This window comes from Eretmochelys imbricata, chromosome 6 (genome assembly GCF_965152235.1).
Source record: "Eretmochelys imbricata isolate rEreImb1 chromosome 6, rEreImb1.hap1, whole genome shotgun sequence".
Taxonomy (NCBI): domain Eukaryota; kingdom Metazoa; phylum Chordata; order Testudines; family Cheloniidae; genus Eretmochelys; species Eretmochelys imbricata.
Genome location: NC_135577.1, coordinates 89,431,365 through 89,457,007, shown reverse-complemented (window position 1 = coordinate 89,457,007; position 25,643 = coordinate 89,431,365). Strand labels below are relative to the sequence as shown.

At 38.1% G+C, this 25,643-nt stretch overlaps 1 protein-coding gene across 5 annotated transcripts in view; it reads right to left on the bottom strand.

Annotated features, from left to right (window-relative positions):
• Nucleotides 1–4,680: 4,680 nt before the first annotated feature.
• The window catches only part of MIA2 (MIA SH3 domain ER export factor 2), a 58,253-nt gene continuing 37,290 nt past the window's right edge, over nucleotides 4,681–25,643 (bottom strand). For 3 of the 5 annotated variants that reach the window (XM_077819100.1, XM_077819104.1, XM_077819103.1), the window contains 15 exons: nucleotides 25,467–25,566; nucleotides 24,935–24,981; nucleotides 24,405–24,495; nucleotides 22,832–22,970; nucleotides 21,201–21,302; nucleotides 19,612–19,672; nucleotides 19,255–19,290; nucleotides 17,533–17,600; nucleotides 16,377–16,459; nucleotides 15,816–15,944; nucleotides 13,403–13,561; nucleotides 11,796–11,927; nucleotides 9,144–9,220; nucleotides 8,429–8,651; nucleotides 4,683–5,390 (listed from right to left, as the gene is read on the bottom strand). In XM_077819100.1, the coding sequence (XP_077675226.1) occupies nucleotides 5,224–5,390; nucleotides 8,429–8,651; nucleotides 9,144–9,220; nucleotides 11,796–11,927; nucleotides 13,403–13,561; nucleotides 15,816–15,944; nucleotides 16,377–16,459; nucleotides 17,533–17,600; nucleotides 19,255–19,290; nucleotides 19,612–19,672; nucleotides 21,201–21,302; nucleotides 22,832–22,970; nucleotides 24,405–24,495; nucleotides 24,935–24,981; nucleotides 25,467–25,566 (1,614 nt within the window). In that variant the 3' untranslated portion in view covers nucleotides 4,683–5,223. Of the gene's footprint in view, nucleotides 5,391–8,428; nucleotides 8,652–9,143; nucleotides 9,221–11,795; nucleotides 11,928–13,402; nucleotides 13,562–15,815; nucleotides 15,945–16,376; nucleotides 16,460–17,532; nucleotides 17,601–19,254; nucleotides 19,291–19,611; nucleotides 19,673–21,200; nucleotides 21,303–22,831; nucleotides 22,971–24,404; nucleotides 24,496–24,934; nucleotides 24,982–25,454; nucleotides 25,567–25,643 lie in introns of all 5 variants that reach the window. The other 2 variants (XM_077819101.1, XM_077819102.1) reach the window with 2 other exon arrangements.

Below are 25,643 nucleotides of genomic sequence, written 5' to 3'. Positions count from 1 at the left end.
TGCTTCAGTTTGACATTTTATCTATTTTTATAAATCTAATTGCATATTGTGGATGAAAATTGCACGTTTGGTAAACTGGTATAAAGAACTGCCACACCATAGCAGTGATTGGCTGTGCCATGAGAACTGTCAAGTGGCTGTTTACAGTGTGCTTGTGTGCCAAATATTATTTTAATCCTGATTATTGAAAATGAAAGTTTAGGATAACAAACTACTACTAATCATATAAACCATGCTGCTTACTAAGATGTGTTAAAGTGTCTCCTTAATTTCTTCTACGAAGTCTACAAAACAATCATTTAACCCATCCCCTTTTGAAAAGGGAAGTAGCTTGGGTGTGGGTAGTAGTGGTGAGAGGGGAAACAAACTGTAGCCTGTTTCTTATTATAGTAACATCAAATGAAAGGCAGAAATGCACAAGTGTCATGACTCTGTTGCCTTTGACCACTACGATTGTGGGTTCAGATCCAGGACTCAGGGTGTAAGCCCAGTAGTGCCTGTAAAGCAGCTTGCAGTAGAAGGGGTACTACCATTATTCAACTAAAATTTAAGGTTAAAGTCTCCAGCTGTCCAGGAGGAAGCTAAGATCAAGTAGAACTTAATGAAGAGGATAAGTGTTTCTTTGCTTTAAAAAATATATATAAATAAAAAATCCCCAACCATATTAATATCCAGTGTTTTGTGAAACTGGATTGTAAGCCCTAGAGAGAGGTGCTATTCTGCATCAAATTTGTTCTTTCTTAACGCTAGTGGCAATATTGTTTCTCTTTCCAAACCATTCCTTTTGTTTGTTTTTAACTAATTTCCCAGACTTAAGGGTAACCATGTTTCCATTTTTTTGTTATGTTTCCTTTTTGATTTTCAGGATATTAAAGAGCTCCTGGTGGAGCCATGTTGGCCTCTTACTATTCTTCCTTTGTTTCCTTTGCATGAGAATAGTTCGCAGATGTGCCTTTTAATATTGTCTCCTTGAGGAACTGCCAGCTCTCCTGAATTCCTTTTTCCCTTAGATTTTCTTCTCATGGAACCTTACTTACCAGTTCTCTGTTTGTTAAAGGTTTGTACATAAATAGCTCGAATATTTAAACTTAAAATAATCGTATGTACAGTTGAACATTTTGATAATGGATCTCTACTTACACAATTGTATTTGAATTTTACAAATCTTTCTTTGATCAGTAACCATCTTTATTTAACCTCTGAACATGTGTGGAATGTTGCACCATAGGGTTAACATGGATGGTCTGAACTGGTATTGCAAATCTTAGATTATCCACATTTCTTATTGAATTTTCCAATTTGGAGGAAAGTGTGATTAAAATACCTTGTAGTTTGGACAATGCTAGGGAAATATACATGATCTAGCTCTCCTAGTTTTCATAAGTGTAAATCAGAGTAATAACTTCATAAATATAACCTAATAAACTGAGGGTGGATATCAGAGTGGAAGAATTTAAACTGGGGCAACTTACATAGATTTGAATCATTCTGTTTAAAAAAAAAAATTGAGCTGCTCTAAAATTAATCTGAAAATTTGTGCGATTGTAACTTTAGTTTATAATGAACTAAACTATAAATACTGGGTGGGGGCTGGGGAGTTTAAAATGCCATTACTGGTAGGGTATCTTACCTGAACCTTACAAAAGTGATAACTTTTGAGAAATATTTTGCTTATAAGCCCCTGATCCTGCAAACACTGATGCAGAACTTTGCTCTTATTGACTTCAATGGGGCTTTTGTGCATCCTTACATTTAAGCACAAAAAGTGTTTGCAGCATCAGGGGCTAAAATTGTGTATTAAACTTTTTTAGTATCATAAAAGCGGTCACTGCAAAATAAGTGTTTCATTAACCATGAAAGGTTTAGATGTTCAGTACAGTAAATTAGAACTTTTTTTGAAAATTTTGGGTAGATGTATACAGTAGCTTAAGGTTAGGTGCTTTTGAAAATCTTACCCTTGGGAGGATTGACTTCAAACCCTGATGGAGGCGCGAAGAGGTTAGTGGAAACATTTCATCTTTCTTGACTCGTGGCAGTTCATTGTATTGAATAGTGATGGTGGTTGCAAATGTACCACGGGCTCTTTACTCACCAGTTTTGTATTCTCATAGTAAGGCTATTAATGGAGCCCTGGACTTGTCTGCTGTGGCATAGGTCAGTGTTTTAAGTGTGAAACTTCTCAGAAAATCTGTTCAGTAGAAACAGATTTTAAATAATGAGGAAACGAAACAAACAAGTCCAAAGTTACCTTTCCCAATCTATAAAATGGGAAGAAAGTAAACTAGAACTTCCAAATGTAATCTGATTTTTAAAAAATCATGACTCACCCCCACCCCCCTTGTAGAAATATATTTCTACAGTCACAAAGGTTGCTAGGAATGGTATTGTAAGATAATTGTTTCAGACAGAAAGTCCTACTAATGATTTTGCACATTGGCTTAATGCAGCTTTGAAACTTGACTGTGCGGAAGAAAAATGCTGCTTTTTAACCATCTTAATTTAAATGAACTGAGCACAGAAACAATTTCCTTTTTTTTAATAGTTTAACACAACACTGTACTGTATTTGCCTTTTTTGGCTCTGCTGCTGCCTGATTGCACTTCTGGCTCCGAATGAGGTGTGTGGTTAACCGGTCAGTTCAGTTCATCACTCGGGTGTTCATAATTCTGAGGTTCTACTGTTGTGATAGCCCAGTAACCATAGCGAGAACTCTGAAACTGATCAGGCAATAAAGCATAGACAAAATGGGGGCCTGTGAAGTTTTGGTAAATCTGCAATTTACCTACAGGTTCCTGCCTACTCTTAATCAGAAGCAAAGCATCACTAGTCATTTGAAAGGCCTACGTACACTATCTATAACCTTACCATCATGTCAGCCTGTGCTTGCTTGTATAGTACCAGTTTTCAAAAAACCTCTTGATATTTACTAGTGTCTAACCCTGGCAATTTTTAAAATTCAGCTCAATCCATGTTCAAGTGGTCCTAGGCCCACTTCGTCCATTCTGATTAGATTTTCACCTGATCCTTGATCACTTTTCCTTACTATTGCTGCTCTCTCCTTTGCCCCTGGAGATCCACAAGAGCCAGCATATTTGATACCTTCTTTATTAGGCTTATAGTTGTTGCTCCTTTCAAACTGGAACACTTCCCTAGAATACATACAGCACTGGTGAATCTATTTTTTGCACATGGTTGCTTCACAAAGCGTCCAGCCAGAGCAATCTGGCTTTCCGGTAAATTAAATGGAGGAAGACTGCTCAGAATTGACCATTTTTTACACCCCCCACCCAATGTAATCAGTTTTTGTTTGTAACCTAGGCCTTTTGTATTAGAAGTTGAAGCCACCCAGTAGTGCAGAGCTGTCCTAATTTAAAAAATAATTCCAGCCTTTGAATATAAAAAAACAGTGGAAACATAAACTGATCCAGCAACTCACCTGAAACCAGAGGCATGGGAGGGAAGAATTGCCACATTTACTGCAGTGGGGGAAATGACCATTTAAAATTTCAGTATTAACTAGTTCACTACTGGATGTTTCTGCTAATGCATTTATGCCAATGTCCCCATGAACTTGCCTTCACTACTGATCAGTTCTGTAGTGCACTTAAACTGTCACTACAAGTCTTTGGATGTGAACCACGAAGTGCTGTTGCAATACTGAATAGCATGGCACCTAGGAAAGTACAGGAACAGTGTGTGCCACATAACCAGCATGTGAACCAAGGGGAGAGGTGTGCTAACCTTACCCAGTATGCTAAAGATAGCACAGTAGGTGGTCCTCTGCTGCCCCCCCTCCCCCCCAGCATGTGACTTACGTGTTTAGCTATCCATCTCTTTCCTTGTTTGTGAATCCCTCTTGGCAGCAGACAGTAGGACCAAGGCAGCTGGCTGTTTATCTGAGTCAGTGTGCATGTTCAGGCAGGAGGTAGACACCCAGGTGCCTAGAGTGAAGCTGCTGTGTGCATGCCCAGAGGGGGGGGCAGGGGAGAAGAAACTTATTCACTGAATGAGCATAGGTTCCTACAGCATTAAGCAGCAGCTGAGTGGGCGTTCTGTGGATCACAATAGTGCCTAAAAACAAGTTAGGTGCCTCATTAGCCTCATGGATTCCACTCCCACTCCCTCCAGTTTTAGTTCTCAAAATTGAGTGTATATGGAATTTACCCTGGAGAAAGTGTACCCATTTCATAATTAAAACTCCTACATTTTTCAAAGCTGCCACAGTAAGTTCAGCTTGCCTTAAAGTACCAGGTCTTGCTTTTAACAGGGATGTTTGTAACAGTCACTGACACATCATTTGCCTTTCCTCCACTCAGTGTTGAGCATCAAGTGGCACATACATAAATATGGAATACAAGATGGAGTAGTCAGTTAAAGGGAATTACTAGCAAATCAATAATTAAGCAAATCCATTTAGATTTTTTCCAAATGTTAGATATAGATGTCATGGTTAGTAAGATCCCCAGAGTGACATGAGGTTTTAGTGTGAATAGATGCCATTTTCAGACTACATCTGTAACAGGACTACCTAAGAGATGAGATCAATAAATGGAACAAATTTGAAGTAAGGAATGGCTTAAGTCCCTCTTCCCTTTCATTCTCTCAATGGGTAAGCTAAACAATATAAATGCATAATTGCATTTAAGAGAAATATTTGTCTAGTGTAGTAGTATAAACTATTTGAGCTGAATGGCTTTGGGCAGTTAAACTTTAGAGACTACAAGCATTGCAGTAAGTTCACATTAGACTTGATAGGAGAAGGGAGAGAGTCAAAAGTAGTTTATACAGAAATTGAACAGTTTGCTTAACATTACCACCACACAAGTTTGTAAAGTGACTGCATTTTTATTAATTCAAACATTTGTTGTTTTCACTTTTTTTTTCTTACTCCTACAGCAAGCACTGCTCTTCGCATGCAGAGTTTTCCTGTGCAGAGGAGACAACAGCTGGACTGTTTTCAATGTTACTCTAGTTTAGTACACCTTCAGAACAGGTGACTCAAATTAAAAATACTTAATTTAAAATATGACTACTGTACAATGGAAACTATTTAATTTATCCTTATTTACAAAACACTATCCTGAGAATCATTCTATTAAGCTTCAATTTGAGCAAAGTATTTATATAGAATCCCTTAAGTAACAGCAGTTACTTAACTGAAGATGATTTTACAGGTATAGAAAGAGTACATCAGGTTAATTTCCAAGATGTCAGACAACAGCATCAGGTGTCTTGCTGTGGCTCTGGATGTCCTGCAGCTGGAGTATTTGATTGATTAATTAATGCAGGAGGCTCACTCCTATTTTCAAGTGAAGGCGGAGGAGGCAGAAAAGATCCAGTTCTTTGTGGTGGATATTGAGAAAAAGGCCTCACTGGAAATGGATTTCTCACTGTTTAAAGATATTTATAAAGTATTTAGCTAGTTACATTTTTAAAGCTTCATTATCCAAAATATATAGACTTAATGCTGGATATCCTTTTTTCACTATGCCAATCAATCTTTTAGCAGTTTAATAATTTACAGTGACCTGTGTCTGTAAACAAGCAAAGGGCACGATGCCAGAAAACACAAGACTTGTACTAGGTGTTAAGAAATTCCCAGTGCTACAGTCTAGGTTGGGAAAAGAGGTGGAAGACGCACCAAACCATGTTACACCTCTCAATGGTATCCAATTACAGGGTACTGCACTGTAATGAGGGTGAATGTAGGTATGTATATGCCACTGCCATCTCAAATAGTCATATGCACTTGAGGTATGGCATTCTGCAAGGTTCTCCTTTTGCTCCTGGAGGAGAAAGACTTGGATTATATCCATTGATTCTATCAATGGGACATGAACTGTGATGGCTGTTGGCAGGTACTACTTTATTACAGTACATTTAAGCATTTTGCTTGAAAAGCCCCACATCAGGCATTTTAAAAGTTTGATTTTTGTTGGTAGAAAATAATGGGAAAACTCCACTTAATAGTCCCTTAAAGCCTTTTAAAAGTATCCCTAAATATTTGTCAAAAGTGAAGATCAAACTCTCATCTCACACCTCCTACAGAGCTAGTATCTGAATTTATAAAGTGCACCTACCACAACTGTCCATGTGCAAATTTTTTAAATTCCACCAATACATTTGATCATGAGGTTTTGTTGCCTTTCGCGGAGCCTGCCTGGGGTATGTTGTTTCATTTGAGTGAGATGGTGGCTTGAGCACAGAAGCCTAAAAGTTTACTAATTTGAGGGAAGCTGATCTGCAGCCTCCTATAAGCAAGTATTAAGTGACCTCAAACATGAAGCCTAATGCTTCCTAATTTGATTTTGCCAACTCAGAGGCATTGGTCAAACGCTCAGTTCCACTTTCCCACAGCACATCTGTGTACTGAGGGTATGTCTACATTAGAAATGTAAGTTGACCTATATTAGGTTGACTTACAGCCACTGCTGTAAGTATGCACACTACCCTCCTTTGGTTGGTGGTGTGTCTCCTCACCAGGAGTGCTTCCACCAACATAAGAGGGGCAGTTTAGGGAGCTGAGAGGCCACTCTGCCATGAGCCCAGCTACCCCATAGGCTTGAGATGGGCTGTTTGTTTCCCTCTGCACCAGAAAGCTGCCTGAGGCTTTTCAGCCCCTTCCTCCTCCCTGGAAGGAGCCAAGTTGGCTTGTCAATTTCATGGCTTAGGAGGGAAGCCACTAGAGCAGGGGACAGCTGGGCTCCAGCTTCCCAGCTTTCTTCTATGAAATTGACAAGACAGCCAACAGTCAATGTAAGAGAGATGGTGTCTACACAGACACTGTGTCACCCAAACTAGTTTGACATAAGCTCTGTGCCTCTTGTGGAGGTGGTTATATTAGGGTGACCAGATGTCCTGATTTTAGGGTCGTCTTCTTATATAGGCTTCTATTATCCTCCACCCCGTCCTGATTTTTCACATTTGCTGTCTAGTCACCCTAAGTTACGTCAGTGGAATAGGGCACTTGCAGCAGCCGGAGGAAGGCTGTAGTATAGATACTGACCCGATTAGGTTGACATCAGGTGACTTATGTCAACCTTACTGTGTAGTGTAGACAGACTTTCAGATTCTAGAATTTATCAAAATTCCACTCTCCTGCCACATCAGAACAATCCTGTGCATGAAGTGGAATAAATATCTTACAGCTAGCAATACGCAATTTGACTTCACAGGTAGGCCAATGAAATAGGTACGAGTCTTAATAGAGGCAAAGGCAAGCCTTGATTTCAATCTGGGGGCAGTTAGTGGTTTGCCCATGACACAATCTTCTGAGCAGTGGAAATAGAGGAACAGCAACAGCAGCATTATGCCAGCATGCAGCCTTCCTATCATGATAGTGAGGTATTTTCCTTTATCAAGTGACTGCATCCCTGCAGATCTTCTCCACTATTCTTGCTCTGTACTTATTTTGGAAGATTCTAAGCACCTGTGTATCATAGAAGGCTAGAACTTGGCAGGATCTCAGTTTATTTCCTTTAACCAAAATAAAAGCTATCCAGTTGTGGAAGATTTAACTTTCATTTACATAGCCTCAGTTTAAAGCTGGCACGTGATCTAGTTCACATTGTTGTCTAATGGCTTCTTGTTGAAGGGTGGAAGATATTTTTAAAAGTGAAAAGCAAGCGTAAGTATATAGAGAGACTAACACTGTCTAGAGTGCATGTAGGAGGGAGCCTCCCAACCTGGATCTGCACAGCAGAGCTCTGGCTAGTGCACTAAAAATAGCTGCGTAGGGCGTACCTGGACAGACTCAGAATGGCTATTTTTAGTATGCTATGTCAGTGGACCTGGGCTGGAGGACTCGCTTCTAGATACATTGTACACATCCCCTGACAACACCAATTAAGTGTCAAAGTGCACACTTACAGTACAGTAAGATGTACAGGTCTAAAGAAATGGTTGGCCAAGCTTCTCTGGCCCTAGCATAAATTAGAGCTCCTGGGGCCTGCTCTAGCTTACCTCAGCAGGCTATGAGCTTCAGTTAGAGTGCAGTGTACTCTGCCAATGCCCCCTGTCTGTGCTGAGGCGGTGTTGGGATAGGAACTGGTTATATCAGTTCTACACCTGCTGGGAAATAGGGAGGGGCTAGAGAATCTGGCCTAGTTTCCTTGAAGCTTTACAAATAGTGATTTTACAGTTATGTAGTAAATTATACAAGAACAACAGGATGGACAGATTTGGGATGAAACTTAAGTCTTAACTAACTTTATGAAAAAGTAGCTACTTTGTCATGCCCTTCACATTAGCTTGATTTGGAGGAGAGGAAAAAAGGGTGTGCAGAACAAGAAAGATTGTACCAACACCAAAAGAGGTCTTAGAGAAACACAGTAAGATCAGGAATATAATTTACATATACACCCTGAGGATGGTAGTTTTAGGGAATTAAAACTAATTAAGAAAACAAATGCAAAGAGAAATGACATACTTGCCAAGGAAGGACGTGGTAGACCCACAAAATCCCTTGGAAAATATTCACGAGGTCCATACATGCCAATAGGAGGAGGAGGTGGGAAAGGAGGTCCTCTTCTTATAAAAGCTCCTCTAGGATCCACAGGCAACAGTGGAGCTCTCGGTGGAGGGAGAGGTGGGGGAGCGAACCCTGCTTCACTTTCAGAGGTGAGTGACTGATCAGACACGGTTAGGAAATTCTGTAGCAAAAATCAGAAAACTGGTCAATCAGCTTTTTGAAAGCGATAAGGCCTGTATTTTCAAGACAGGAGGTGGAGGACTGAGCTAGGAAGCCTGGGTTCTATTCCTTGGGCCAGTTAATCTCAAAGAATGCAGCTGGGAACAGTCAAAGGAAAAGAAAAGTGGGGAAATGAGTGCACACAAGCCATCATCTGGATCACTATAATTGTATCCCCTTCCCCACATCCTTTTGTCTTTAGTTTTTCAGATGGTCAATTAATTTGGGATAGGGACTATGTTGTCTTATATACGTGCTTAGTACATTGTGGGTGCTATCACAATCTATATACAAGTTTGCAGGTCTTTAAAAAGAGATAGAGGAACAAACTGGAACATAGCTGATCATCGAGTACATACAAAAAACCTGGTCTTAAAAAGTTTAGAACAAATAGATTAAAAATATATCCTTGCACAAAAAAATGAATTTAAGTTTTTATTCATCTATTACTTACACTAAAACTGGGATAGTCTTTAGTTTCATTTCCACTGGGCTCTGTCCTTGAACTATTTTCTGGAGACGCTTGCCCATCTGTGTTGAAAAGTAACAAAATAAATAGGTTTTCCCACCACTTCTTCTGCAGACCACCACCACCACCAAAGTTTGTCCCAAAAAAGAAGGGGAAGGGGGTGTTAGATACTGTCAGATATAGGACAGCATGCTTAGCAATTGGATAGGGGACGTTGGATACGGTCAGATACAGGACAGCATGCTTAGCAATTGGATATGTGCTAAGGGGCAGTTAAGGGTTAGGTTTCTGGGCCTGAGCATCACCAAGGAAGAGGATAAACATCTGATGTTAGCACTACAACCCAGCTGCAGGTTTTCCAAGTTGCTGTTGGCCCAATAAATCTTCTCTCTCCTGGATATTGTATTTCTCAGTTATAACAGGGTCTTCCTTGCTTGGGAACATACATCTTAGTATATGCACCACACCACTAAGGCTTGTTACTTTTAGTCTGAAGGCCTACAAAGATGGCCACCATCACAAGATGCAATCTTAGCAAAATCTCCGCAGAGACTGCAATATTCTCTCACCCACTATATCTGGGTTGAGAAGGAACAATTGTGCAAGTTTCCCCACAATGCCTTGTTGCTACTTGTGTTCGATCTGTTTTGTGAACAAGGGAATACATTTAATCTGGCACCTTTCATAAGAATTAAAATGTTCTCTAAAACAAAATGAAAAAAAAAAGAGGAGGAGAGGAAGCCAGAAGGGAATCTGACAGATTGTAATGTCACTGTTTCCTGTCCTAAAATAAAAAAAAAAAACAAAACAAAAACACACATAGTTGGGGAATTGATTTTTGAACAATCCTGCTTTAGCTTCTCCTTTTATATGAGCAAAAAGCATTGAAATGAAAAGAAATAACTGAGCCAAGACAGCTACTTATGCCACCAGGCAAATAATGCTGGACCTCTATTTGCACTTTCTATCTGGTTTGCTTCTTCCACAGCACAGAGGAGAATTTTTTCCTCAAATCAACAAATAGATTATCAAGGTCCCTTCTCAAAATCTCAAATATAGGTCTACTTTAAAAGATTTGTGGATCGTCTGTTTGGTGGGATACACTCTACTGAGGTGTGATTTCTAAAGTGCACTAACTTTATGCATTAACTGCTCCATGTAGACACAGTGTACTTCAACACAGCAGCATTTGAAACAGTACTACATTAAAGCACCCTAGGGAATCTTTACCGAGCACCAGCAGGGTGGCACTCAAGCTGTCAAACCTAGGAGCTAGGGTGGCGTTGACAATTCCAGCTCAAGTCACAACCCCAAAGCAAGATCTATTACAATTATTTTAGCATGCTAGTGCAAACCCCATTACCATAAGTCTGGACCTGGGCAGACAGGCTCACCCCCAGATGCAGCATAAGCACACCCTGGGGTGTTCCTCGTTTTCTAGATGTTCAACTTGAAATATCCAAGACCTGATTTGCAGGAGTGCTGAGCACTCTCAGCTGTAACTGAGTCAGTGGGTCCTGTGCTTTGAACATATAAGGGGTGTGGCAAGATGGCCGATTTTAGTCTGGTGGGTCCTGCGCTTTTCTTGGCGGGGAGCTAAGATGCCACCCTTTGCCACTGCTCTTGGGTGCCGAGGGCCCCACTACTAGTCCAGGAAGGTGGTAGAGGAGGGAAGCGGGGGAGGGGTCTGGGTTTGCTCCTTGCTCTGAGTCCCTGCCCCTCTCAACCCTGTGGGTTTCTTACCCTCGTCCCCCTTAGGTGGGGTTACCCTCAGTCCTTAGATGCTGAGGGGAAGGGAGTCTCCCTGTCCTGCTGTGCAGGGTCTCCCTTACTCCAATTCTCAAGTCTTCCAAAGCTCTCAACACACCTCCAAGCTCCAGTCCTGCCTCCTCCTCCTCCATCTGCCTGGCACAGGGGGTTTTATTAGGTTCCTAACAGGGCCTTAATTGACTGCAGGTGCTCCAATTAACCTGCAGCCATCTTCCCTAGTCTACAGGGAACCACGCCTTAATTAGCCTTGAGCTTATATATTTTCCCTCTAGCACTCTCCCACTGCTCCCTGGCCCTTGTGTATCACAGGGGCTATGAAAATAGTAAGTACTTGGAAAAAAATCAGGCCCTAAAGGTCTCAATTTGGACACCCAAAGTTAGTGGATACATGACAGTTTTAGCCTTAATCTCTCTCTACCTCAGTTCCCATTTTCCAGAGGGGATAATACCATTTTAGCTCACATGGGGGTTGTGGTAACATTTGTGAAGCACTTTGATGCTACAGCGATGAGTCCCATAGGAAAGCCTATGAGGAAATGATTAACATTGCATTCAGTGCAGAGTCTGAATGCTGTAAACAGGCATAGGCCCTCACACTGAATGAGGAGGATACAAAGAAAATATTGAATAGCTACCATTCAGTGAGCAAAATCCATCCTGTGGAATAGATTGCTATCCCGATAATAGGGAAAGTAGTATCTGGGCTAGCAAATGGTGAAATACATTTCTGAACAGAACAATCTTATGTTATAGGTTTGGGCCATGGTAACTAACAGGTAATCCACTACCATACCTTATTACATAATTATATAATTGTACTATCTTTCATTCAGTCACATAATGGCAGCAGATTAAAGCAATTCCTACCTGCTTTATCAAAAGACTGCATGTTATAACTTCGTAGTTCTGCTGGTCCAGAAAGTCTTCCTGAGTTTGGAGGATTAGAATAAAGTCTTTCTTGTCTTCGAGGGGGGAGAGTTGGATCATTATATGGCTGACCTACCATTCAATTAAATCACAAGAGGCAGTCTATTTAGCAAAGAGAGTCTCAGGATTTTTGTTAATTAAGTTATGTCTGCCTGTTTCCTCTTTGGATTTCTTAAAATCTCACAAAACATCCAAAATTAGATAGTGTATAATATAGGAAAATTGTCTTAAAATAAAATAAGAAATGAAAGTAAGTCTCCAGCAGAGCATCCTTACTACTTGCACTTCTGGTAAATAAAACATCGAATTCCACACAGATTTAAAATAAGATCTCAACGGCTGCTTAAGAATACAATACCAGAAAAATCTTACTATGCAAATTGAACCCAACATGACTGATGCAGCAGCTGATCTACATGCTGGATCCGTGCTCTAGTCAGGAATAATTACCATATGTTTTAAAATATGCAGTATGTTCAATATAAATGAAGTTTGATTTTTTTTAAGACTACATTAACATGTACTGTAGCAGGCCATGCTATAGACACTATCCTACTTCATTAAATCTGGAATACTTAACATTTAAGGCATATTGATCTCATGTACTAAAAGGTGACCTGAAACTGGATTTCTTTTTGAATTGAGTTTGTGCCCTTTACTGTTTTATTATGTATATAGATGGCCTGACAGGTTGTGTCCCCCTCACTTCTCCCATGCTTACGTTGTAACTTAGACATATCAGGAATGTCAAGGTTGGTTGTCCCTGGTTTTGCTAAAGAACACATGGGAGATCAAGAACATTTACTGTGAGCTTTAACAATTTAACTGAAGAGGCAAGGGTGAAATCAACCTCTAACAGAGCTTTCCTTTAATCAAAAAGTAAAACCTGTTTAACTTCAATGACTTGAGCACCCTTCCCCAACCATGTGTTTTAAGCAGTCTGTATATCTGCACTAGGAAAAAAGCTTGTTTTTAACAAAGATACAGGATTTTACAATGTGTTAAACTCTCTCTTTGTAAAAAAAACCAAAAAAACAAAAAAAACCCACACCATTTCCTAGTGCAGACATACCCTCTATGGGTCAGCTTCTGCTCTCTCTTAGCTCTTGAGATCTCACCATTTCTCCAATGAACATAGAATCTTCCAGACTAGACACAGCTTGAATTTCTAATGCCTAGAACAAGCCGCTAATAAAATACCTGCATTTAATTTAACCCCCAAATGCTCAGTTACACATTATATATATAATCCTATGCTTGGTGCATCACAGAGCCATGCATCTCCGGAGAGGAGCTCCAGGAGAAATCTAAACTCCTCCTGGGACTCACCAATGCACAAGGGGAATGAACCTACTATTATACCGTTCACGTGTTGTAGTATATTCTCCCTTGTGCACAGAAAGCAGGGTTACATGTCAAAGTTAGGTAGAAAGCAGTGACTGTGAATGTCTTTTTAAAATGTAGCTAGTATCTGAATACACATCAGTTTCCAATATTCTTATAATTACATTTTTACAAATATCTGATGGCCCAGGATATTTATTTACCTGATGATGGCAGCATTATCCTACGATCTCTGTCCCATGGAGGTGATAGGGACCCAGTGTCTGAAGGTGCTCTGTGGGGATCAGATAACCTGTCAGAGCCCAATTCTCCTCTTTCATTAGCAGCTTCATACATGGCAGGGTTCCCTGCTCCTCTTGATCCTTATTAAAGAAATAAGGAATCAGTTTATTCCAACATTTTAATAATGTGTTGCAGCAAACGTCACTGTCTGTCAATAGTAAGAAAAAAAGTGCCAGTACTTTAAGTATGTGGTAGAAGCATAGCTAAAGCAGGACAATTTACCAGGTGAATTGTCATGATTCACCATAATTGCTGCATCAGCATAGTTGTCATGTTTACTGAAAGTGTTTAAAAGGTTTGCTTAAAGAAATAAAAGCTTAATTCCTTAAAAGATGAATCTATAATATATTCAGAGTCCTCTTCTTTTTAAAAAGTATATTATAAATCCTCCTATCATTCCAATCAGTGAAGCTGGTACCTTCTTGTTAAAAGTTCTTCTCAGTGTCGGTCCCCTGCAACTTGAAGGGACATGGTCAAATTAAAAGAAAAAAAACTCAATTTTTTTAACCTACCATTCTAGTGAGCAACACTTTCAAAAGCCGGAAGAGAAGAGAATCAAAGGAGATTAGAGCATGTAAAGTTGGTTTCACAGATCAGAAGAAATAGGGAAAGAGAGTTTTATTGTAAGTGTGGCAAGACCACAAAAAATGGGAAGGAAAACTCAGGAGCTGAGTAGTAGGTGAAACTACTTTATTAATTATTTTATAAAATAACTCTTGTAAGTTGTTAGTTTCCCTTTAAAAAAAGCGTGATTTGCGCTGAAAAAAATGACACAAATATGAAACTCCATGATGTCATTTTGAGTTTCAATTACCCTTCCTCACTGTCAGCACCTCAAACAGCCTGGAATCTGAAAGTCAAGCTATTTTCTGTCTTACACAAAATTACAAAAAGATTATACAATCAGAACTTAGTTACCAATTTCTTTTAAAATATCTTGCTCACTCAGCTTCACTGGCTCTGCAGCATGAAATGAATGGTAGGTACTTATTTCTGTCACTAAAATAAATATGCAGGACTATGCATACATAGTCCCTTTTCACAGTAGAACTGCACTTTAAAGTGAACAAGTTGAAACTTTCATTCCTTCCTACTGTCCCCCCAGAGAGAACCAAATCATCCTGGAGACCATTCAACTGTTAATAACTACTGTACTGTTTCTCTTCAAATTTGAAGGTATTTGTAATGTAAAGGTGTATAAAAAATTCCAGTTTCTCCTATTTATATAATAAATTATTAATTAAGAGACCAGGTTTTAAATGTGATATAGCTAAGGCCGAACTTTCCATCTTCAGCCTGCATTTTCAAAGTTCTAAGAACTTAAATTGTTAACCTTGAAGTGCAGCTGGCCTCAATTCTTCATTTTAAAATGCTATTTTAATTGAATTTTGATTGTTTAGCATCCTAAGCTGATCTGCTGCTCCTCCTCGTCTTCACAAGTAGAAGGATCTCATCTCCAAGCAAGTTGGGTCTGAATATGTCATTAGGGGCAGACAATAGTAGTAATTGGAGAAGCAGCTTCTGCAAAGAGTAACGAACCAGAGACTTCCACTCTCACTGCATTGTAACAAACTGCTGAGCTCCCTTGCAACACTTCACCTTATCCCCATTCCTCCAGTTCTCTTATATTTGCAAAGACCACCACAGAATTTGTGAGAGATAGAGGTGAAGGGAGTCACAGATTCTCTCCCTCTCTTACATCTGTGGGACAGTGGTGTTCTCCTGAACAAAGGCTGCCACAGATTTGTATTTTTTTTTTTGGGGGGGGGGGAGGAGCTAATCCTTCCTTCAAGCCCTACCTCACTTTCCAGAGAGACATATTTCTTGCCAGCCCCATTAGGATTGTCCCACACTGTTTGAGTGCATAGGTGCACTCCCCTCCCTTTGTCATTTTCAGACCACTATTCTTTGAGCTGGGAGCAGCAGCACTCTCTTCAGGAAACTAATGATGTCACTGACCAACTCTTGTTGCTGATCGTGGAACGAGACTGAGCAGGAATTCTACCTCTGTAAAGGAGGAAAGGCTCAGGCAGCATCCCTGTCTGTCCAAAAGAGACCAAGTTTGCCTGTTTCCCTACACTTCTGTACAAAGTGATGCCACAAGGAGTAATACCATAGTTTAGTGATCCAGTATTGCTACCGATATTACATAATGGACTGCTTTAAAAATGAGCGGGAAAATTATTTTCATGTTTATCTGGGATTTCATTTTATACTGAATTGGCTGTTTTTAAATACTTTTGCAGGTCACCATCAGGAGAAAAAAAGATAAGATAGATTAATAGAGGAGAATGAAACTCAGAATAGAGATGTTTTGAAATTTGAGAATTGTACCTCTTCCTCCACCACCTGGAAGCATAGGTGAAAGTCTTAAAGGGCCCTCCAATAAGGTTGGCGGGGAAAGAAAAGCTCTTGTTTCAGATGAAGGCCGGCCCATGGGTGAGGGTCCATATGGAGAATGCTCTGGAACAGTTAAAACAAAATATTCAAATTCAGTGTTAAAAACTGCATAAGTAGTTTACTTTTCACAATTTAAATTCAAATCTTGGGTCACAAGTGAAATGAATCGGGTGGTTTTGTTATGTGTTCTAGAATGAAACCACGATGTGGTCTAATTTCAAAGGCACTTCAAAATTCTTATTTTAGACTAAATACCCAGTAGAAAATATTTAAGTGATCTAGAATAATGTATTCACTCAGGGTCAGCTTTAAAAAAAAAAAAAAAAAAAAAAGAAGAGGTGATATTTGCATGCACAAATGCTTGCTGTGCTTACAGTTATGAATATGCTGGTGGAGGGGGTGGGGGAGGGGGAAGAGAGCCAAAATATCACCACCACACAACACCTGTAGTATTTTACAATCCAAAAAAAATGAGTTTAAAAAACTCCACTGTACCTCTGCCAAATGGTCTAACTGGGACATCAAGAGCGTGAGGATCTTTTTCTAAAAGGTCAAATCTAAATTCTATTTCAGTTAATCTGTAAATATGGGAAGAACAAAAAAAGTTACTAACTTTATAAAAAAAATCATACCAGTGTTTCCTGGAAATCCATCATTCTCCACCAACATTTCTATTGAAATATAAAATTAATCTAGAATTCCATTTCCTAGGTGGTATCAAAGATATTACATTAGCTAATGAAATAAATTACAAAGAATAATTGTCAAACATAGAACAAGTTATCAATTTAAGTATTCCTCAAAATACTCATCTACCTTTATACTGAAAGGTAAAAATTGTAATTCACACATTAACAAATGGAACAAATGTTACAAGCCCCAACATCACATTATCCTCAGTTACTGTAAACCTCATTTCAAGGATTTTTAAATGGTCTATTAAATAAGTAAACAGTACTCAATTTTAAGAGTACAAACATTCAGTAATCAATGTTCCTGGTTAATATAGGAGATCATTTAACAAATTCCTGGTGCTATCTTTCTCAAAACAGGTATTTAATTTCAGTATTTTTAACCAGATCTTACATTCACATACTATAACCATAGTTACATTTCATTACCGAAACAGAATAACATTCTCTCCAGCAGTTTCTATGCCAAGATGGACTAATGTTCCTTCTACCATTTTAACTATGGAGAGGAGACTGAAGGTGTACCATGCTACGAACATTGTGCAATCTGATTGTTGCTGGTGCAATTTGTACTGTTGTGTAGCTAAGAAATCACTCCTGCTCAGTCTAGACTCTCAACAGTTCTCCATTTCTACGAAGTATCAGTCACTCAGAAATGTTTCCACCACCCATCCAAGGTTTTCCATTATCACAGAACATTACTAACACAGAGAAGAAAAACAGGACAGGGCGAACAGCTGCATTTCTACAAACCTGTGGACTCATTAGTTAAGGGTATTCTACTGAAAATACATGAAGGACCATGGCATGGTAAGTCATGCACAGTCTGAAAAATAATTTACCCACACCTATTTGTAGCTGTGTCAGTTCTGGTTTTATGCTTTTCCACTCACTCCTTCAGAAAGATCAAAATTACAGCTAAATTATACTGTTCAGAATCTATCCAGTACAGTACTTACTTTTGTCTGTTGTGTGCATTTTCTTTTCTCAGATCATTAAGATGTCTTTCCGCTGCCCGGGCTGTCAGCTTTAGGAAAAAAAACCTACTCAATTAAATATTTCATAACTAGTACACCTCCTGGATTTCCAGTAAGTATTTCTAACTGATAATTTGTAGGCCTGTTGCTCGTAACATGAAACAGGTCTATAAAGTGTAGGGGAAATCATCACATGTACTTTTTAGGAAACTGCAAAAGGTACATATATTGGATTTCACCAGCAAAAACCAGCATAATATTTTTAATAACCATCCACATAGAAAACACATACTAGGAAACTCTGACTTAGGGGAGGTTGAAACTCCTAGGTATTTTTCACAATCAGTGTAAGTTATTAGCAGTTCCACTGAAGTCAGTTGTTAAAACATCACATGATTAGAATCAGTCTTATTGGGAATCTTAAGAGGCTACACTCCACATCAGATTTTTGCCATATTTAAAAATAGTGCAAATCAAAGGAAGCCAAGAAGTTAAGTTACTAATACTATTGACCTTATAGAATCCAAAACAAGCATTATAAACTTATTGTAATCTTGACAGCAAATGTGTAAACTTAAGATCTCAAGTTAAAACAAGATCAAATAATGTTAGATGTTAATTATTCTTTTTAATGTATTCATAAGAACTGTGCAATAACAATGAAAAAATCCTAAAAAGATTATTTGAAATTCATCCACTATCACTTACTTCTGAAACAAAGAAAGAGCAAGCAAATGAAAAAAATCTAAGTTTGTATCTAACAGTGAAGGGAAGAGGGGATGAAATGCGGCCTTTTGTTCTTTTCTTGAATAAAAGAGCTTATTTTATCTTACAAAGGGCCAAACTATTCCCACGGTTACATGCACACAACTCTGATTTCAATGGAAGCTGCATGTGAATATTCGAGGTCAGAATCTAACCTTACCTATCCTGACTTATAGATTCTTTAAGGCACACATTAAAGTTGGCCATGGGGAAACAAAAAAAAAATCCACACCATTCAAGTATTATGGCTACACTGCATCTCCAAAATATAACCAGGCAAGTTTTAAGACGTAAATAAGGTCTATTTGAAAACCTGCAAAAAGAGCTAGGGCAGTATGGGGAGTACCCTAGCACGGAGTCCAATTAACAAGGTTACTCTGAAACCTATCAACAGGATTCTCTCCTATGTAGACCCCTTTGCAAGACTGAAATATTTATTAGTAGTGAGATATTTTCATTTTCTAGTTTAAGGAGAAGAGATAAATGGATTTTGCAATTATATTCTTACAACAACAAAAAAAGCAACTGAGCAGAATGTTATCACAGGACAAAATGTCTTTTACTATTAGATAAAGGCAGAACAGTACAGCCAGGGAATTTATTAAAATGGCATTGAAACAAGGCCAAAAAGTTTATTTACAAAACATCAAACAATTGTTAAACAACATCTTGTTCCAGTGGATTTATTTATATAGCAAGTGATTTTGTAACATTCTGGCAGAATTAAAGAGACTTGGTTTAATTACTACAGCTATTTTATCTGATAAAAAAAAACCAAAAGATTTGTCATTCAGAAACCTACTAACAAAAATATTTAATGAATAGTTTGTCTGTAAACACTCCACTAAAGTCAAGGTATAAGGCAGTCTGTTCAGCAGTTTGAAGAGCACTGTAATTTTTCCATAACAGAGCTGAGAAATTTTAATATTTGGAACTTACCCAGTTATCGTGAGCTTTTTTCTCATGTGAAGTAATCTATTAGAGAGAGATATGCATTAGAATACATTTAAAATAAGTTATTCATCTGACACAAAAAAATAAATTAAGACTTCAAGGCTATTTTCTGATACAAAATGAACAGGCCCCCAGAGTTTAAACTGAGAAGTTATACTCTTACTCAAAAATACCACCCACTTGGTAGTCTTTGCTAATTGTAATTTATATTAAGGTATGTCTGATGACATTAACCAAATAAAGCACTGCAAGCAGCTTTAAAGTGGTAGTTTCAAGTTGAAAGTCAATTGTATCATTCCTGAGTATGGCAAAATGCCAGTTAAGTCAATGTAAAGTATATACCTGACTCTGATAAGAATGAATGGTTCTGTCTAGCTCTTCTTCTAGATCTTTTGCTCGTTGTCTGTAATAAAAATGTTAGAGAATACAATTTTAAATATGAATACCACCACAGATAGTGACACTGCAAATGAATAACTGAGTTTATACACAAACAACACTATTGTTACCTATGACCAAGGCCAACTTAAAAAAGGATGAATCAGAAGAGGGGAGTGGGGAGGAGAGATAGATCCTAGGCCCTGTTGAAGTGGTGCAAAGAAGACTGGAAAAGGTGGTCTAAGTGACAAGCTGAAGATTTCGCTGGCATCTGGGAATTCCTCCAGTGATGTAGAGCCCGCAGAGTCAGCCCTACTCTTTGCAGCACCTAGTATAGGCAGTGCATTTTTGCATACCTGCAGTTACCAGCTGCCAGAGTTGCCCCTTGAGGGTCATTAGAGACTTAAGGATTGCTGCAAGTTGCATTAGGGACCAAAATGACCCAGGAAAAGGGTACATAAAAAGGTGATATAAGGCCATTTTTCTTCAACCCTCCCACCCACACCTACATCCTCCTTCAGGCCCTGTGTTAAACACAGCTCAGGCACACCCAAAAGATTAGACCCAAGGTAAGCACAGAATTTAATTATGTTCCACTATCTGCAATATCCTCTTAGAAACTTTAAAATAAAATTTCCCTCCTACTTCATATTTTGCCTAAATATGAAAAGGACAGATTGTGTTTTGAACTGAGCATTTTTGTTTACTCTTTAGGGTACCAACATCAAGAACGTCAACATTATTCTTGGAACTGCTTTAAATCAATTAACTGATCAGCAGAACCTTCTAAAGCAGTGGTTCTCAACCAGGGTCCGGGGCTCGCTGGGGTGGCCACGAGCAGGTTTCAGGGGGTCCACCAAGCAGGACCAGTCCTAGACTTGCTGGGGCCCACAGCAGAAATCCAGAGTCCCACTGCATGGGGCTGAAGCAGAAGCCTGAGCAACTTAGCTCACAGTGCCCCCGACGGCATGGGGCCCCAGGCAATTTCCCAGCTTGCTACCCCTTAAAGCCGGCCGTGGCTTTTATATGCAGTTATTGTGGCTCAGGTGGGCCATGGAGTTTTTATAGCATGTTGTGGGGGGCCTCAGAAAGAAAATAGGTTGAGAATCCTGTTCTAAAGTCATCAAATTGTGCTCAAAAAGTCACCAACTTCCAAGGGGAGTAAAGGCTGAAGAATCATGCCATACTTTGGGAACCTCTAAGACAAACTATCCTACCTACCCTGCTTTGCAAACAAAATGGAGTGACCCATTATAAGAATACAAAATTTTAGATTCTACACACTGATGGAAAGAAGAAAGAGAGCCTGCCACTGGGCACTTGAGTGTCATGTGTATTTATCCTATCTCTCTCTCACACACACACACACACACACACTCTTCATTTGTATAAGCTAGGATAACTATAAAAAGCATGGACATTTTTTGTTGGGGGAACACTATGACAGAATATATTGTGTAACAATGCATTATAATAAGTAAATTTACTAAGTCTCTTGTGGATTTTGTAAACTGTAGAGAAAACACCAACAGTGAATAAAAATTTGTAAGTACCTGTAACTGTTTAGTTCTTCTGCAGCATGATTAATTTTCTCATCTACTTTAGAGAGTTTTTCTTCTTTCTGTAACCGCTCTCTCTCTTCTACTGTTAGTTTCCTTTAAACACACAGACAGTATGGTTAGCTGTACCTCAAATAATAATTTTGCAGTTATTCCCTCAGCAAAGAGATTATTTAGTGTGATATTCACCCACAGAAGCAGAAAGAGGTTGTGGTGTGTAAGTATAGTGTTTTAAAATTTGTTTACATAGCTCATTAGCCATTAATTATTAAAATCTGGAACAGTAAAAGTAATACCAAGACTATCACTGCACTCAAATTAACTCTGATGCACATAAGGCAGCTCTGCAGAACATTCAGCCCACAGGCTAGAATAGGAACCATTAACCATTCTCCCCTACACATGGGTTCTTGGCCACTAGGCTGCATAAATGTTGAACTACTAGTCATGCCCTAGCCTCTCCCCAAATTCACGTATCTAGTGCGCTATGCAAACCAATGACTGATACATATTTAATCATTTTTTCTGAGAAATGTCAGTATAGTTTGCAATTGTCACCTTGCTATTTCACTATTGAATGACTGTCCTAGCCAACTGATAGAGTTAAACACATAATAGGTCTGTTGAAGTTTCAAAAGTGACTTAAGTGCCTTTGAAAATTTTACTATTCCCTCTTCTCTAAACAAAAGTCCAGTTTATCCATAATTACAACATTTTTAAAATGTATTGTACTTCCCAGGATGCTAGTTTTTGCCGGCCCAAAGTTGTGTCGGCCATTGTAGTAAATACAGGAACCTCAGAGTTACAAACCCCTCAGGAATGGAGGTTATTCGTAACTCTGAAATGTTCATAAAACTGAACAAAACATATGGTTGTTCTTTCAAAAGTTTACAACTGAACATTGATTTTAATACAGCTTTGAAACTTTATTATGCAGAAGAAAAATGCTGCTTTTCCTTTATTTTTTAGTAGTTTATGTTTAACAGTACTATACTAAATTTGGTGGGGGGTCGTTTGTTTTTTTTCCGTCTCTGCTGCTGCCGCCTGATTGTGTGTTTCCAGTTCCAAATGAGGTGTGTGGTTGACTGGTCAGTTCGTAACTCTGAGGTTCTACTGTAAAGGTTAGCTCTTTAACCAGCTGAAATAGGCTATAATTGTCTAATTGGTACAACACACTTTTGCACACAAGCACATTTAAAAATAAATACCCCTCACCTGTTCCCATAAACAGTTACAGTGTTAAATACACAAGAGGTATACAGTCCCTTCTTATACAAGCATTTCAAGATTAGTGTCATGGACTTTCCCAATATATTTCATCCATCACTTCAAAAAATAAATAAATAAATAATAATCACATCCGAATCTAAAAACAAAGATGTAAAAATCTATTTGTTTATTCAGCTATATATCAGTTTACCACAAATGCTCAGGTTTTCATATGTATACTGTACTTTCAGCCAAATTATAAGGAATCTGGTTGATATAAACTACAGTTATGACAATTATCTTTCAACAAATTGTAAATTTGTTGACACATTTAAATTGAAAAGTCAAAATGACTTCCCAATCTTCCCTTAATCAATCATTAAATGCTTAATGTAAAAACATAGCGGTATCCATACCTGTGTAATTTCATTTCATTTTCTTGATATAGCTCTGTCATTACTTTAAGCTTTTGTTGAAGCTTTTGAAGTTCACTTTCAAAATGTGCATTTTCAGACTGCAAGGAGACTTGCTCACGTTGGAGGTTTTCAATGCGTTCTGTCAAAGTTAGAGACAGCTGAATAACGTGCACACTTTATGAAGTTAAAACAAAATCAGAACATTTTAGAAAGTAAAAAACATTGCAAGTCAAGGACTTTAAAGTTTTATTAATGAAGGCCTGTTTGACATTTGGGAAATAACGTAGGGAAACATCTCCCTACAGTCCACAGAATACGGTTTAGTTTTTTGCATTGTGATATATTTCCACAGACTGCACAATTGAGAAACAGTACTGCTTATTGGTCTTAGTACAGGACAGGGAGTCAGGAGTTCTGAATACTTCTTCCAGATTTAACACATACTTGATATGACTTTGGCTTAGTTACTTAAGCTCTGTTTCCCCATCTGTGGTTGGAATGGCTCAGAAAGTCAGAACTTTTCTCTGGAGGATGCCATTTTGAGATCCATAGTCTAAATTTTTAGGTTTTTTATTATTATTATTTGTTTAAGTGTGCTCAAGATGACAAGCAGCATGAACAGTAGTTCACAGAAGTGTAGAAATGCCCCATTCATCCCAGTTGGGGTTAACCCTGAAGCATCATGATAGTTAACAACATGGAGCAAGGAGATAATTTAAATGTCAATCTCCTTATTTATTCAGTTGCAAACCATGCTTCCTTTCAATATATTTAAGCCTCTGAAGTTCAAAGGCTCGAATGGGGAAAAAGGCTAGTCAGTCAGTCTAGAAGGACATCAATTTGATGGTCAGCATAGGAGACCCTTAAAAGTTGTCGGGGGAAAAACTGCTGCATTAGAGGACAGAATAATCCAAAAGGCCACCAGGCATATGGCATTTTAAATTGAGTCCAATTTTCTGTTGATAGTGCTGTTATTTAGGTTAAAGGCATTGGCTAATAAGATGCAAGATGTATAAAGTTGCACTAATTTTATTTTAAAAATATATTTCCTTAGAATGAAATCTTTGTAGATTTTGTCCAAAGGAAAAGAGGTGACTATGTACTTTCCAGGCAAGAGTATTTTTAGAAGAAAGTAATGTTGTATTCCAACTAAATATAATGAACTAATCGCTTATATTATATAATGAACTTTATTAGAAATGAGTTTCACAATTAAAGACACCAATGAAAGCCATTAAACATATTTTCAATAGCAATAGTGAAAAAAGATTTTCAGTATATTTATTTTTAGTGGAAACTGTTGCATTTTCAACAGTGAACTGGGGTAACAAATTAAAAATGGCATATCAAGTCTATATTATTGCTGTAGTTTTAGCCACTCAATCTTTTAAGACCAAATTTTTAGAACTAGTTAAGTCACTTCAATTCAGATTTAATGGATTTTTAGCTATTACTGTAAACTTAATATTTTTTCCACAAAAACTGAATGAATAAGCCAGAGTTATTTAAGGACATGAATAGCTTCTCTTATTTAAAAATATCTGTTATTTTTAAAACAAAATAATCTAATTACCTGTAAGTTCTTCTTTAGCTTTATCTTCATCTGCCAGTTTTAAATATACTTGATTTCTTTCTACTTCCAGAGTTTTTAAACAAGCATTTAACTATATTAAAATAAAAAAGGAATTAAGTGTGAGAACATTACTGCAGGAAAAAGACTCAATTCTACTTGACTGTATTTCTCAGATAATACAATACTAAAGTCAGAATGTTATGTTATGGCTGTAACGTTAATTGATTACTGCTTGGAAATGCAATCAGCTAATACCCTATTTCAGAAGGACAGGGCAGGTTGCATTCATTCTAGACCCTGGCAAAGAAAAAAAGTGTCAATTAAGATTGTTTAAGTATGGTAAAAAATATTTAGAAAAAACAGACACCCTGAACTTTGTTTACATTGATACAATTATATATGTCCATTAAAGTACATGCCATCATGGTGTTACATCTAATAAATAGCAGTTTTCTTTATTCCTCATTTTTATTCTGACCTCTTCCCTCCAAACTTTTAAAATCAGTACATCATAAAGTGTGACTACATACCTTAGCAGCATAGATCAACTTCTTTATAGTTCGTTTCTGCTGATCATCTAATTAAGAGCATAAACAAAAAGAACAGTGAAATCACAAACAGCACTGTGATATGTTTTGACTGGAATGTACACGTACTACTCCTAATTACTGAATATATTTTTCATAAAAATTGTGCTTAGTGTGGTGGAAGCCAAAGCTAAGTGAGAGTGACACTCTCAGTGTGGAAAGGAAAAATTAAAGCTGACGCTCTTCTGACATATTAACACAGGCGGATTTCTTCCCCAGCTGATTAAGCATCAGCTGAGCTGACTGAGGAAAAAATGGCAATGCAGGATGCGTTTAGTATTCTAGAGGAGCACATCTGCAAACCATATTAGAATGCAGGGTTAAGAAATCCAGCTTCTACCTTTAACAAATTAATTTAATTACAAGCTTTGTGTAAGGTCTAGTTATTCTCTTTTCCCAATTAACCTTTTTTTTTTTTCGGGGGGGGGGGGGGCGCTTAGAAAAGAAGTTGTCCAGATTGTACCTAAAAGCTCACCATTTTCTGTTATATCAACATCCCAGTGGTTATCTTCAGTGTTGTCTTCTCCTATTGCTGTGCTCCAGTCTTTCATCTTCAATAAACATTCTGTCAATGACTAGATATTACCAAACATAAATAAAATTAAAATCCAAAATGAAATACAGGCAGTGAAACTTTGACTACCACACCAAG